At 35.3% G+C, this 16,560-nt stretch overlaps 1 protein-coding gene across 3 annotated transcripts in view; it reads right to left on the bottom strand.

Annotated features, from left to right (window-relative positions):
• tafa5a (TAFA chemokine like family member 5a) overlaps positions 1 to 16,560 on the bottom strand; it is a 212,862-nt gene that overhangs the window by 21,465 nt on the left and 174,837 nt on the right. For all 3 annotated transcript variants that reach the window (XR_005279758.1, XR_005279759.1, XM_038274570.1), the window contains exon 3: positions 6,367 to 6,494. Coding sequence is in view for 1 of the 3 variants with exons in the window: in XM_038274570.1 (XP_038130498.1) it covers positions 6,367 to 6,494 (128 nt within the window). In the remaining 2 variants the exon portion in view is untranslated. The remainder of the gene's footprint in view (positions 1 to 6,366; positions 6,495 to 16,560) is intronic.

The following is a 16,560-nucleotide window of genomic DNA, read 5'->3' as shown; positions in this document are numbered from 1 at the left end:
TACTTTTTAGAATCAATATTTGCTATTTACTCAGCTGGGACTACCAGAATTATATTTCATAATGCAAAACTAATAACAAAGATAATTGTTTCTTTTATATTAAGGATACTACAGTACAACTTAAAAAAATGAATGAGTTTATTCATTTAATTTTTGAGTTAATTTTTTTTTTACAACATTTGATTTACTCCTGTCAATGATATTTAAAGTACGCCTCACACTTTTACCTTTGTATAACATATTGTCCAACTTAAACTTAAGAACAAACACCTGAAGTTAGCTGGTTTTAAATAAAGTTGAACCAAGAAACTGTAACTATTTAAATATTGCACTACATCAAAAACCCAAAAGCTTTTAACAAAACATTTGCATCATTCAATGCCAGCTAGGCTTTATTTGGAACATGCAAAATAATGTTGGATAGCTTTAAACATAATGTGGTGGTATGTGAATACATTTTTGTGTCTTTGTGGTTTATTAGTTAGATCAAAATCTGCTTTAAAAACGTCTAATAGTTACATTTATTTTTTTCTATATTTGCTCATTTAGATTGTTATTTTAACTACATCTCCAGTTATTTAGATGATAAATTTAGCGCTTGGGTTATAAATTATGCACTTGATTGGTGTTGCCCTTTTGCGGCTTCTGTCATTGAGTGCAGCCACTGAAAGTAACCTCATTCAAAACATCAGTCAGCCATAACCCAGGCATACATCAATCTTCCTATGTTTCATCGTAAGCTGGCCTTGGAGAAATCCATACTGTTTTTCTTTATTGATAGGCATAACTGTGTGCTCTTCAAAGCAGGGTCAGACCAAGATAAATGCATCACAGGGGAAATGGCAGAAGTACAGACAGGTGAGAGATAAAAAGAGTTTGGGAGGGAGGGAATAAAAAGGAGTCAATTGGGGAGAAGACATGTATGCAAGGGATGTTATGCAAGTTATTTTTATCCTACACGCATAAAACAATAGGTGTAAATTTGTGACATTCTGTAGGTTGAGGGAGGACGCCCACATATATCTCATCTGTCTTGCAACTCACATTCAGGTTTGTGAAAAAGAGGTCAGCAGTGTCATTCTGAACAACAATCTCCTTCTGTTCAGCTGAGAAAACACCACTTCATAGCTTTTTCACCAATAACCACACAATTTTTTTGATCAACAGTTGCATTTACTCTATTAATAAATACATCTAGTACCCTAGAATTGATATATAGGTAATATATATAGGTAATTGATGGGGGGTGGACCACCTAAGACTTTGTTCTTAATAAGGCCTACTGAATTTCAGAACGCTAATAAAAAAACAAAAACAAAAGCTTCTAAATAGGGAATTAAGGAATGCACTAAGGCACAAGCAAATACACAATACGTCCTGACATTTGTCAGCTCCTCATGGGGTTATGGGGCTGAGTTAAATTAACTGGGCTTAGTCAAATGTCCCATGGGACGTGTCTGTTTGTCACCACTGGTGTTTTTTAAACTGAAACACCTGACAACAGGTCAGAGATGCTCAGCGGAGTGTGCACAGCCAGGAGTCTTTTTAAAGAAGAATGGGGTGGCTTTGGTTTACGTTTGAAACGCCTCAGAGAAGAAGCTATTCTTTTAAAGATCATGCAACCCTGGAAAGAATCAAAATCTAGATAAGTCATTTTTTTCTTAAAATAAGGGCCGGATCTATCAAAGGTTTGCGTGTATAAAAACGTGAGCTATTTCACTGCGCACGATTAAAAATGTACAAACTGATCTATCAACAGCGTGCTAAAAGGATTTGGTCTTTAAAACGTGCTAAATAGCGCCTCTTATCCATTTAGTACTTTTTCTGCAATGAATATGCAATATGGGGCGATTACACGCTAAAGTGTGTCTTGTGGGAGGAGAACATGTAAATATATTAATTTAGCACTTGCAAAGTGATTTATTAAACCTGAGAGCAATTTTGCTAACGGTATCTGACTCTATATGTAACACGTTTCAAAAGAAGGTGCAAATGGTCTGTATGCGTAATTGCGCACACATGGCAGCGGTTATTGTTGTAAGAAGGAGACATCGAAATGAAGCAAGGAGACGCAGAGAATGCATTTTTTCACTCCGTGTGAATATTTTTGGAATGAACGAGGAAACGATCATCAAAACATATCGTTTATCCAGCATTGCCATTTTGGAGCTGTTGGGGGAACTCCGAATGGATTTGGAGCCAGCCACAAGGAGGACCCACGCAATACCAGATATCATGCCAATGCTGCGGGGATGCGTACGCGCAGTCATCTTATCCATATTTTTCTACAGGTCAATACAAAACACCTGTTTTTTTTGTTTTTTTTTACTGCAGTGAAGTAGAAAGTCAGCCACATACCACCTTAGGGAATAAAGGTTGCCAAAGTTTATATATATATATATATTTATATATATATATATATATATATATATATATTTTTATTTTTTTTGGAGGGGGTGGGGGTGTCACTGTAAGATTAAAATTTCTTAATACACTAGTTTGCACAAACTACAAACTACTTTGCCGCAAACCACAAAACGCGCAAAACCATCATTTAAATAGGGAGTCTCCAACAGTTTTGCACCTGCCACCAGTTACGCAATCACTCTTGTTAAATCACCCGCAAACCATGGTTCAGCCCCTCGCGCAAATTACTGCACGCAAAATTGGATCTTGATAAATCCGGCCCTAAGTGCGTTTGTTCCTAAATTTAGAAGGTATAACAGACATTTTGCCAATGGAACTAGACAATTTACATTTAAATAAGGAAACACAATTGCATTTTTATTATTTCAAGTGCATTTTATCTAAATATCTTATTTAAAGAGTAAAAATACTAATTCCATTGGCAAATCATCTCATTAACCTACTAAAGTTAAGGGTAAATGCACTTAATTTGAGACAGTTTTACTTATTTCTAGATCTTTTTCCAGTGAAGGAAAAGTGGGGACTCTAAAGAAGGAGTACAAAGTTAACATGATGCTTGCGTAATTTAAAAATAAAAACATATACAATCTATATCCATAGAGTATACAGTAACCTTATATCTGCCAGTGTTTTAAGTAACATTTCTTGATTATGCAAAAAATCATGTTGTATTAAAACTGATTCTAATTTGCATTTTTTAAATAAATGTCACCAAATAAGATTTGAATCATAATTTATTTTAACAAGATACATTTGCTTGTTTGGAAATACTTCCAGTCGTGAGTAATGCAATCATAGCAGCTTGTTTTACTTTACATCAAACTGTATAGATTACTTTCTAATATCAGGTTAATCAATATTTTCACAAAATAAAAAAAAGTTGTTTTTTATATTATCCGTGTGCTTTGGAAACACTTTTAATTAGATATACAAGCTGTTGAAAGGAACAGTTTGGCACTCTAAATGCATAGAATAGTATAGTGTTTCCCCTCTCCCGCATCTTCCTGTGGACTGTTGGCTATCTGACTGATAAAAACCTACAACACTTTTCAAGTGCTAATCCGATATAAATAAATGTATTCCTTCAGGAATATTTCTTGTCATGATTGTGCCCTTTGTGGACTTCTGTTTACGTTTCAGTTACACTTTGATTTATGTCATTCTGTGTTTTCTTGGTCAATGGTTTCTATTCCATTTTGTGTTATATTTACGCAGTGCTGATTTTTTGAGTTACTCTCTGTTGCCCCCTTGTAGCAGTCTCCTTTCCCTTAGTTCCTTCTAGTTACTTCTGTCTACGCCTGCTCCCTATTAGCTAATTAGTCCTCCCTCCCATTGTTTTTGTCTCATATATATATATATATATATATATATATATATATATATATATATATATATATATATATATATATATATATATATATATATATATATATATATATATATATACACACACCTCCTGTTCAGTGCAGGATCCTCGTCATTCTTTTTTTTATTTAATCCTTCCTCGTGTCTCCTAGTTTTTTGTTTCTTAAGTTTTCTTGTCAATCAGTTCTGGACTTCGTATTTTGCATTTTGACTTTTTCATTCAATTTTGCAGGTAATCTTCCCTGCCTAATTCTACTCTGCATTTGGGTCCCCTGCTACATCAACCAACCCTTGCAATTTCTGATTGAATACAGATCAGACAGTGGTGGTATTGAAACGTTAAGGAACTGAAAATCAAATAAAAGTATTTAATTAAATCGCAAAGGATTGTGCAATGGCGTAGCTGTCTGGCAATTAGTAAATCCCAGGGTACAATCAAAGATGCTTGCATGTTCTTCCTGTGCATCAAATAATAATTTATTCCCTCCGACATATCGATAATAATATTACTCAAAACATATAATTAAACAGAGGGGCGTTTATTTTTTCCCCACATAATTATATCTATAATTTAAATTAAAAATACACTGTATTAAAGATTGAACAGCTGCAGAACACTGAACTGCTATTTTAATACAAATACTTTAAACCAAAGGTTTATTTTTTTGTCAAGGTGGTAATGCCAGGAAAATTTCTATCCAACATATTAATATATATAATATTTTAAATTTTCTTTAAGATATTACCAGTTTTTCTCACCCCAAAAGTGAAAGCAGCTTAAACACACTTACACTCCTCACCACGCACACACTAACACACACAGCCACTGGCACAGATGAGTGCGTCTAGCTGTCCAGCCATTTGACTAGCTGTCACCAAGTTTAAAGTAGCCAATGAAGCAAGCAAGCAATACCTGTCACTTTCTGCATATTGTCAGCGTAAGCGGCTGAGAGCTACACTGACTGACACCTTAAAGCACCATGTGAAGTGCACATGTAGGGCAAAGCTTGTAGGGTCTCTCTCTGCTGTAAAGCGGAGATACATGTCATGAATATGCAAACCCTGGAACCCACATATTTGGAGCAATCAATGCAACACACACGTAACAGATCCACTCGAGTCCAATGGGGGCTATATCTGCAAACTCCACACCATAATACACAGATGCTAATTTTTGTATATTGTATTTCACATATAATAAATAACATCTGCTACTGTATATTTGACCTATTAGTGTGAGTGATATGTCGCTGTTTTTCCACAGAACGCTCATTTTCAGGTTTGTGTCATCGCTCATGATTGCAGTTTATATCCGTATACATGTTTCAGTGCGCTCCTATGTTTGACATTTTAAGTCTGCTGGGCTTATATCCATGTTTGCATGCATGCATGTGTGTGTAGCATGAAGACATAAACACTGATGATTAATAAATCATTACACATGCATTAATGATGCCACAATGACAATGACATACAAGGCAACTGCTGTGGGACTTTATGGAGCCTCATTGTAGAGATTGTACATTGCCACATTAAAAACTGTAATAGGAGAAATAGTTTGTGACGCTATAGTAAAAAGGCTTGACAATAAGAGGATGTTTGCAATTTTCAAAGGGTAAGGAGGAGAAGTAGCAGAGAGCAGAGCAGAGGAGGAGCCTCAGCTGAGTGGATATAAGGTGTGGAGGATTGAATGGGCGGCATTTTAACCAACACAAGCTGCAGCTCCCCATCTGCTGCCATCATTACCATTAAGAGTCTCTAATTTAAACTAATTACTGCTGATGAGGAAGTAAACAAAGCCCATAGAGTTTGTAGGAATTGGAGAGAAAGATTTTTTTCCAAGGAATGGTTTTTATTTATTTTTTTGTTTATGGAGAGACATTTGCATGTGCTACTGAAAGATCCCAGCTCTCTGATGTAAATAAGGTTGCAATTGACAGCTATAGTTTATTTTCTTAAGTCAATCAACCTACAGTAGCAGGAAAACAACATCTAACTGATGAATAAGGATGTGGATGAACTCCTTTTGCATTGATGCAGCATTTACAAGAGACCCTCAGCCTTTCTATATGGTTGGTTCTGGTTCCTCTTGGCGATATTTAATATATACCTTATAGGGCTCAGGTGAAGGCAGTTAGCAAGTCACTCAAGCACAATGAAGCAAATTATATATTAGCAGGTATTGCAGGTTTTGCAAAGTAAGACTACAATGAAAAAAAGAATGCAACCGATTTTTTGCATTTACTTAATCATATTTAGTTACTTTAACACAATTGTTTTATGTCCTGCCCTGCTAAAATGAAACAATTGCGTTAAAGTAACTAAATATGATTAAGTAAATGCAAAAAAAAGTTGCATAATTTTTTCAGTGGTAATGTTTATATTTCTTTGAGAAAATTTTCCTTTTAGTTGTTTGTTTTCAAGGAAAAATAATGGTTTTCTCATTATAACAAATGCCAGTGAAACATATCAAATTAATCATAAAGAGTTGCATTGGATTTGATTTGTTTTTACTGGAACTGATTGTATGTATTGTCTATGTAGCCATAGAGCTCACAGGGCCTCTGAACTTACCGTGGTGGTTTTAACTCGGCCTCCAGGCTGTGTACAAGTCCATCCAGATTTATTGACTAACAGGTCACAGCCTTCGTCCTCCAAACACGGAACCATCTCACACCACTGCCTTTTTCGAACGATCCCAGCTGCAGAGGAGACAGAGGGAGAACGGTTAAAGACACGGAGGAAAAAAAAAAAAAACACTAATGCAAAAAGATTGGAAAAAAGATGGGAAAGTGAAAAAAATGTAGATAAACATTGGGGATAAAATGAAATTAAGGGATGAGTTGAAAAATGTGAGAAATAGGCAGAGAAAACAAAATCGTAGAGAGAGAGACGATTCAGTCAGGTAAATAAAGTCAACCATTTCAAATTATTTTTATGGAGGTTAACAGTCTCTTTGTGTTTTTAAAAAATTCAAATAAATACACCTCTTGGGAGCTTTAAGCATAACAAGAGATAAAGAGCAGCAGTGATAAACATGAACTGATATGAAAGAATGAGCAAGATGAATGTTATGTGCAAATTGATTATGCATAAAGTAGTCATTTTTGATTTTGTATTCAACACATGCTGAAAGTATATAAGGCATCTTTTTAACTATACTGAACAGTCTTTTGAAACTGCTTAATAATTTATCAGAAAAAAAGTGGTACAGGTGATGACTCAGCTAATCAGTTGTCAAAAACGTATTGAATTTATGTACTTTAGACAGCCTGCTAAAGTTTAAATTACGCATTTGGTGGGTGTAAATAGATAGAAATGCTGATCTATTGGGATTATTATTACTCAGTACTAAGATTTTCTTGAAAACTGTCAGAAAAGAGAACAAAATCTAGTAAGCAACCATTGTTTTAGACAGAAAAAATTTATTATTGATGCAAGAGGAGAATGGTAGACGTCTTTAACTGAGTTTACAGTACTATAAAGTCCACAATATACTGTAGTCCCTACTCTATACTGTACAGTGTAGTGATTGAGGGGTTAAAGGATAGGGAGGATATTCAGAAACAGTCCATATCTTTTAAGTCAGAAGTTTCTTCATAACAGCTTTAACACTGTCAACTAGAGATTGTTTCTACCCAAAGCTGTCATCAAAATTGCTGAGAGGACATTTAAAAATGGAAAGTTACAACATTTAATTCCCATTTACAGTAAGCTTTCTTAAAGGGTCTATACGGGTCAGTTAACTATGTTCAAATGCAATTCCTTCCTCAAATTCATGGACAAAGTGGTATTTTGCTCGATCCATGCTTTTGTAAGTTTTGCTGTCTGAGTTCTGCTGTCCGATCATCATCCCTCTCCTCTCCTGTGAAAAATAGTGGATGAGAAATATCCACATAGAAGACCCCTTCAGGTAACACCTACCTCAACCGAGCTGTGCCAGAACTTAAAAAAAAATCACCCACTTTCTCTAATCAGGGAGAGGTGATGTAAGGCAGAGCTTGATGATTCCGGCACAAAGTGGCTCTTTCAGCAGGTACTCAGCGCAGGGAAGCAACTTTTCTTTTAAGCTAATTTCTACATCCTGAAAAAATAAAGTTGTCTCAGAATGTTCAGCTGTCAGAAGTGGTAATATTGCAATGTGGTAAAATGGAGGGAACCCACATATGATCAGATAGGGTTCGGAAAATGTTATGTTTTCGGTGGCAAATAATACCCGCAAGGTTCTAAATGCATTATTTAATCATGCATGTGCATATAGTTTATTTAAAAATATAAGATATGTGATTTTTATTTCAGTTTGAATGGAATTGAGGAAAGCCAACATCGGCTCAAATAACTAGTTGTTACAACCTGATATGACATTTTAACTAAGAATGGGAAGCTAAGGTTATAGTTCAAAAAAAAAAGAAAAGAAAAATCTATTCAATGAGTGTAGATTTATATGATTATATTCAGATGGTGAGGTTAGAACTTTGTCTAAAGATAATTAAAGAATATGTGGGTTGCATTCATCCCAGTTTTCTTGATCAGTTCAGGAGTTCAGTGGTACAAAGAATATTTTTTAAACACACTTCTACTGCCTCTATAGCGACTGATTATAGCTTAAATTCCAAAGCCCTCCTATCTACTATTTTCTCAAATTCTTAACAGCTACAGAATACAAATCTCATGATAGCTACAAACAGCAGGATAGTTAACGATGTTAAAAAAAACTCATTTTATCTCAAATGTTTTCTTCAATAAGAAAATTAATCCAGTGTACTTCAACAGTATCAACAAGAAGCAGAACTCAATATATTTGAGCCCATTTGGGATAACCTAGAATTAAAAGATTCACATTTTGGATAAGCAATCGACAAACTGTGAAGCTATCATGTCAATATGGACGGAAATGTTTTTTAAACCTTATTACACCTCATGCAACAGAGGTACCTGGGATAGGTCCCCAGTCCATCACATGGCAGGAAAAACAACCAGATATGCATACATTCTATATTAGAAATAACAAGAGAATAAACCAATTAACTGAGCAAACAGGATTTTGAACTACAGAAGGGAGCTTGATGCACATAATCATGGGGAATATGCAATGTTCATGCAGGATGACTCCCGGCAAGGATTTGCACTCAAAACCATCTCTATGAAAGACTACAGTGCTAAACAGGATGCTGCGCTGTTTACATTCATAACGGAAAATTGATCATTTCAATAATATAGTAAAATAAGATTCTATACTTCCACATCCATAAAGCTTAGTGGATTTCTCCGCATGTACTGACACAAGTTTTTTTTGTTAAACAAAGGTAAGCAAGTTGTACAGTAGCAATCCTTACCTTCTATTTTACATGCACTTGAAAATGAAAAAAAATATATATAATAACATTCATCAGCAGAACGAAAGTTGTCTTTTTACAAACACCAAAAGATTTATGAGGGTGTAATTTATACAAATCTGGGACCTTTCCAGAGTTATGGATAAATGGTTTTATTTATTGCCTAAGCCTTAACAAACACTTGTTTCACACAGGACTAATGGAGACCTTGAGTCCAGTGGTCAAACAAAGTGAGAAAATAGGAAATGAATAATTCATACAAAGCAATATTCTTACATTCAGAATCCTCCAGAACAACGATTTATTCAACAGCCACCCCTTGAACCTACTCTTGTGTGTTCAGTGAGTGTTTGCCGGGAACCCCTGATTTCTGAAGGCATAAAATGCCATTGGAAGCAGTGAGCATTTTGTGTCGCTTTTCATATCCAATAAAACTTTCAGGACTGTTGTGCCGTGCCGTTCCTTTCAATGCCTCCTTCTATTGTTGCCGTCTGGATATTGCCAAGGGTTTTGTCCTAAGCCTTTGTTCTGCAGACCAGTATCTCACTGCAACCAGTGTGCATGAAATGAAAAGATAACATTCTGTAATACTTTACTGAACCTAAAACTATCTACTTTGTCAAAGACTGTCAAGATACCAAGAGCAAAGAAGAAACAAACATTCACTTTAATCACAACCAAAGGCTTGTTATACATTTGATAATACTTTTTTAAAATGTTTTTCTTGAAGCAGATAACCTGCGTTAGTTAAAAAATTTAAAAAGGATCTCCGTTGTATAGTGTCTCATGATAAGTGAACATAATTAAATGGATAACAAAAACTAAGTCTAACTGTTAAATAAAGTAAAAAAAAAATATAAGTTGCAAGCTTTCTGTTAGTTGTTCTTTAACATATAAAGACATGATAACATTTCCTTGAGGCAATGAAGATGTGTTTTGATGTTCTTCAGAGGGGAAAAAGCTAATTACAATACCCAACTGCTTAAAGGGATTCAGGTAATTCGTCATAGACATACTTTCACAATTTCTATATATTTCAAGGAACTGCATATGTTGCTCAAATAAGTATAGGAGAGGCAAGGAGAGGCTAGAGGGGGCTCGATTAGAGGTCTGGAGTCTGTTCCTTTCCCAATTCAAACTTCTGTCCTTCAGGATAATTGTGTCAGATCACCAGTCTGTTGCAGGGCATCACAGAAACATATAACCACAATTTAGAGTTGCCAATTAACCTAACGGTCATCTTTTTGGACTGTGTGGGGAAGCGGGAGTACCCGGAGAGAACCCTCTCATGCAGGGACACTGCAGGGAGAACATGCAAACTCCATATGAAAAAGACCCTGGGCTGGCAATTGAATCTAGAACCTTCTTTCTTTAAAACAACAGCACCACCGTGCAGCTCATAGTATCAAACATACAAAAATCCAATCACTCTCTTTATGTGCTTTGTTCTTTTATAGTACACTGAGTTTAAAATCCTCCTTGACTTTTTCTACATCCTTAGTAAGGGATTGGATCCTGTTGGGACTAAACAAGGTACTGCTGAGTTATGATACTAACTATTCCAATCCCTCATGAGGGATTAAATAAAAAGCACTTTACAATTAAAATTCTATAATCACTGTCATTGCCTTTTTTAGAGAAAGTCTTGGAAAATGGAGACTGTAATGTCACTTGTGCTTCAAATATGAACCCATTGGTGCATCTGTAAGCCCCAGAGGTTTCCTTAGATAACTGCTACTGTATTTGATTGAAAACTACATACAAGAAAACCTTTGACCTCTTAAAATATCCATCTAATGTACAATTATAAACTACCACAAATACAAAAAATAATGTATTATTTTATCTAAAACAGAAAGAATTGTTCAGTCCAGTTCAGATCGTGAAGAAACTGCTAAGCCTGAACGTTAAACGGGAAAGGAAAAACAATCATTATAGATTATTTTCAAATCCAATATCAAACTAATGAACACATCATACAGTTATGCAGATATTAAACTCTAAAAGCTTGACTGTTAACATTCCCAAAGGTATAAAGTAAACCACAATTTCAAAAGAAGCCCTTTAAAAAAAATCTTCAATGAACTTTAAAGACCTCCAGATGACTGGCAATTACATATAAAGATATTACTGTGTTTATGAGAAAAAGGAAAAATGTTCCATGATAAATTTTAAAGGATCAGAACTTAATGCTACAACTTTCCCTCTATTAAAACCATAACCTTCAGATCACCTCTTAACAGAACAAATGGTGATGACACAAAGTATGAGAAGAATTCCTCATAAGTTCTGCGACATTAAGGCTCCCCACAGAGGTTTCATTGTAAACAAACATGATCATTTTTGCTCTACAAAAACTCAACAGGGTTCATGAAAATTATGGCTGCAGGGCAAAAACCCATTAGAGAAAGTGAATTCAAGGGTCATTATGTACTCTATGTGGTATAATGAGGTGCTTTTTGGGATAATAAGAAAGTTTCCGAAGAAAATATATTTCGCTACAGCATTGTATATATAGGACGGGTTAAATATTATTACTAACACAGTTTATAGTAACAAAGACATTAAGTAAAAGGCAAAGACTTCACCGAAAGGACAACTACACAGCCTAACAAAACTTGTGAGGTTTATTTGTCTAGGCTTTCCTCAACTCTCTCTCCATTTTGCTATCCATCCTAACATTCATATCTCATTCCATCCACCCATCCTCTTTCTTATTCTTTGGTCATTGCTGGCCCCTGATTAAACACTTGACTTCCGTAGACTAATACAAACGTATTTTAATCTAAAACTCCATTTCTGATAAAAAAGAACTGTAGGAAACCTGTATTTATACATTATCCAGCAATGGAATGGTGCTGTAGAGACTATCTGTTTTTCTCCGATTGGGAGAGTAAGGCTGATAAAGTACTCTGAGTTAGTGGTTGTACAATAACTTGATTAAATGTGAAAGCATTCAGAGAGTACACCTTTGCAAGGCAATGTTTTGTCTGGGTGGCGTTACAGAGCATGTATACTTCATACTTTTGCATTGTACTGGCTTACTCACGCATGGGAATGCTTTTCACTTAGCTACCTATAAATTTACTCTAAGGGCACCTTCAACACCTTTATTCACCCTGCATGCAAATCATTAGAGAGAGTGAAACTCAAAGCCATTATCTCCTCACCATAAACAATATGTATATAGCAATCAATCTGTTATACATGCACACCCTCTCAGAAACCACTTGGCCAAATAATACATGTATCATTAGCATAGTGTCAGCAGAGTAAGGAAAGAGCTTTAAAATGACACCAATGTGAAGCATTATTATTGTTGAGAGAATTTTGCTGACAAGCTTCTTGAGGTTGAATTACTTGTGAGGGTTACTTTTTTTTGTGCCTTGAGGCCTTCTGGACACAAAAAGCAAATATATATTTTCTGCATTGAAGGCATGCACACCTTGTCCCTGTTTAGGTAAGTAACATACAGTACATAAAATACACAACATAGAATACAGTAGAATAGAATAGAATAGAATAGAAAATCCCTTTATTGTCCCACAATGGGAAAATTGTGGTGTTTACGGCAGCAAAGGCCATAGTAAAAGTGGTCACACAATGTCCACCTTAGAAAAGTGTATAAAAATAACAGATAAGAAAATAAAACAAATAGAGTGTTATAATGTACAGTGTTTTACAATATAATACTCTGTATCTGGAGAATAAAAAATCAATAACAGCTGTGAACATTTTTAAAGCAATGGATATGTGAACAACAGCAGCAACACCAGAGATAAAAAACAAAATGAAATGACAGAAGTATGGTTTTAAGTGACTAAAACAGAAACTGTGCAAAAATCATCATCAATGTAACAACTTATTGAGGATGTTGGGAACAGTGATGGTTATAAAGTCTTAGAGCTGCAGGGAGGAAGGATCTGTGATAACGCTCCCTGGTGCATTAAGGGTGCAGCACTCTGTCACTGAAGGAGCTTTCCAGTTCAGCACCAGCTTCATGCATGGGGTGGGAAACATTATCCAACAGAGATGTTAAATATCTCTAACCTACATGGGCTGCAAATTGGCTGATGGCCAAATAGCAGTTCCTTTAAATGTTTTGATTTTAAATATGTGTTGTCACTGCACTAATAAAGCATGTGTTAAAAAGAAACCAACAATTTCTAAATGAATCTAACTCTAGGTTCCTCTTAAACCAATACTGTGTTGAGAGATGAAGTGTAGTGTTTTGTAATAGTTAGAGGAAGCACAGGGGCCTAAGCATCTTTTCATTCAGGCTTAGAGAGAGGGGTTCTTTTTAGGGAGATAACGAAATTGAACCATATTGATAGTAGAGGTGAAAAAAAGACAGATAAAACTATTTAAATCATATTTTTATAAATGGTACAGTTCAAGAGAATGAGAAATCTACAGAAACAAAAAGGGGATTGCGCAAAATACTGATCAGTTAAACTTCAATGTATGTTCACTTTCTCTAAAGGACTCCATAAAATAAAATGAAAGTACCCTCATAACTCCAGAAAAAGTAGGTGACATATCAATAACTGATATATGACATGGTGTTTTCAAAGTTTCAAAAGTGATGATTAAGAGGATAGTTTCATATTTATGTTTTTCTTGAAACAAAAAAAGTATTGGCTAACAGTTCCCATATCATACCCGGTTATTTGTCTTTACAAATTTATCCCCAAAATATTTTTAATGTGACATTAATGCAGTTTGAAAGAGAAAGAGATAAAAAAAAAAATCCTAATGACTACCAATTGTTCTTTGTAAAGTAAGTTGGTCTATTTCAGAAGTTATTTCTCGGATTTATTTTAGGCTTTCGCTTACTGTAACACCTATGTGTATCTTCACTTATTAGGCTTCCATATGTGACAGGAATGAAAACAAATTTTAATGTATATATGGCTCTATAGCTAGCACTATTGCAGTGTATGTAAATGCCATTGAAGGGAGAGAATAAAACATGCCTGTATAAATGGAAAAGGGAAGCATGAGTGAACAAGAGACTGCTCAAAGATATACAGAAAATACATCACAGAGGCAAGAGAGATAGGAAAAAAACTTGTCAGGTGTAATAACCCAACGTCCGACAGGGTATTCAAGAGGGTTTTTTTTTTTTATTTGGTTATTTAATCTGTTGCTGTGAATTCATATTATGAACACTGTCAGCAAGGTCACTTATTCATTTCACAAACGGGTTTGTTTCACTTCTGAATTGCCATCTAGCAGGGGTGACCCTCAGCTGTTAAAGAGGTAGACCAATGCCTGGTAAACATCAGTAATGAGGGAATGAGTGTCGTGTGTACAGGCGATATTGTCTGCATGTATACTACAAATGTCATTTTTGACAGCAGGCCCTACAAACCGACTCTATCAGTAGCGACAGCTGAGAGATAAGCTATCACAGGCGCGTCAGACGAGATTTAATAAGGATGGCAGCACAGACATTTCAAGTCGACACAACGCAATTCCAGTTGCTTTGAGAATTGATTAATGGAGATTTGACCTGCTGGTATTGTAGCATTTTGACAATAACAGCTTCAAATTACAATCGCACAAATCAAAAATTTCTCATTAACAGAAGGTCAGGAGGCTGCCTGTAATGAATTGTTCTCCAGATTGATGTCAGCTGTCTTACATCTTTGCTTTGCATCTTTATGAAGTGGGAATTTGTAAAATTGTTGTGATTACATCTTGATTATATGTTTGCAATAAAACAAAAACTTAATCGGAATTGTGCAACTTTCTTCAGGAATCATTTATTGATGTGAAAGATTTTTGACCTGATCTAGAAATTAATACTTATAATAGTAAAGTTGCTACAACCTGGGAGATGCATAAACCCAAATAACAGCTAAAATCTGCTTTGTATGGACATAACCAATCTAGCGCTATTAAAGGAAACAGTTATGCTTTTCCAGCTCCTTAAATTTTGCTTAGCTATTCTATTCCAGCAAATTAAAGTCTAATTTAATGAGATGCAAAGAAGAGTGTGGGAGGTAACTTAATCTTTGTCAACTCTACTGAGCTCCCAGTAACCCAGATGATGGCATCCCACATCCCAATCTGTGCACTACCGATCAGCTGGATGAAAACAAAAGATGATTATATTTTAAAAAGTTAAAAAGAAAGCTAAAAGAAGCACAACAATGTGTTAGTTTATAGTCATACTTGTGATTAAAGAAAAAAACACATCACAAGGAATAACATTCAGTGCAATAATCTAATTTCAAGCTGGAGAAAAGCTGCATTTAGAGTGGTTTTATTGACATGAATGAAACGTTTTTTGGTGCTTTTTTTCCAGCAAAGAACGTTGATGCTGTGAATCAACATTCACTTGGATGAGTAACCTGTGAAAAGAATTAGAGTAATGTTCCTCCTGGGGCCTGGACACTGCCTATGACATAAGCCACAGGGTGAGCAGGATTGAGAAAAGCGTGAGAGTAATGGAGGAGTTGGGGCAGAGGTGGGTGATAGTTCGTTGGTGTGCACGAGGGAAGCTTGACCAGAAGCTAAATGAAGGGGATCTTAAAGACGAATGGCTTCAGCTTCAACGTGGAACATCAGCAGGTGGCCCAGGTGAGGCTGATAAGAATCTTCCAGATCTCCATTACTGAGAAACCACTATTACATTTGTTCACTGTTTTTTTTTAAGTTACTATTAAACTAAAAAAAAAATGTCCTACAGCAAAAGTTTAAAATACTTTCAATAAAGGTGGGATTTGTTTTTGTTTTTTTTCCATCTGTATGGAGTATAAATCCTCCACGGCTGATAGATCAGCACACAGATCTTCACTTTATGACATATATATATAACCTGAAAACTTTATCAGAACTAAGTTAGATATACACATTACATTTCAAGCAGTTCTTAAAGATAGAAAACAAGCTTCTATGATACAGTGTCACTGCTTTTAAATTGTTTTTATTGCTTTATATTTGTGTATATGTATTAATTGGTTTTATTTTTGTAACCAGGTTGCAATGTATTGCAGATCTCTGCCCAGGTCCCCCTTTGAAAATGAGATCCAGATCTCAACGGGGTTTACCTGGTTAAATAAAGGAAAAAAGAAAGAAAAAAAAAATAGATATGCACAGGGTGATCGGTAAAAAAAAAAAAAAAAACTTGAATGAGAAAAAACAAACTTTGAAAATTTATACTGGTGAGCTAAAAAGGTCTAACACAAACGGGAGAAAAACAGAGAGCACACAGGATAAAATCCTCACAAGCAGGGTGTGTAGAAAGATAATCCAAGTGAGGACTGTGATTACTAGCATGCAAGATAGGTGAGTAGATGAAGCGATCGAAAAAATCTGCAATCTGAAAGAACAAAAAGCTCATGTAGAGAAATTGCTCAACATAAGTAACAACAACACAGGAATAATTGAAAATGAACAGGGCCCAAAGAAGGTCCTGCAACAA

This window comes from Cyprinodon tularosa, unplaced genomic scaffold (assembly GCF_016077235.1).
Source record: "Cyprinodon tularosa strain WSP-4 unplaced genomic scaffold, ASM1607723v1 ctg92, whole genome shotgun sequence".
Lineage (NCBI taxonomy): Eukaryota > Metazoa > Chordata > Actinopteri > Cyprinodontiformes > Cyprinodontidae > Cyprinodon > Cyprinodon tularosa.
Note: the sequence above shows the minus strand (reverse complement) of the source record. Positions and strands in the feature narration are given on the sequence as shown.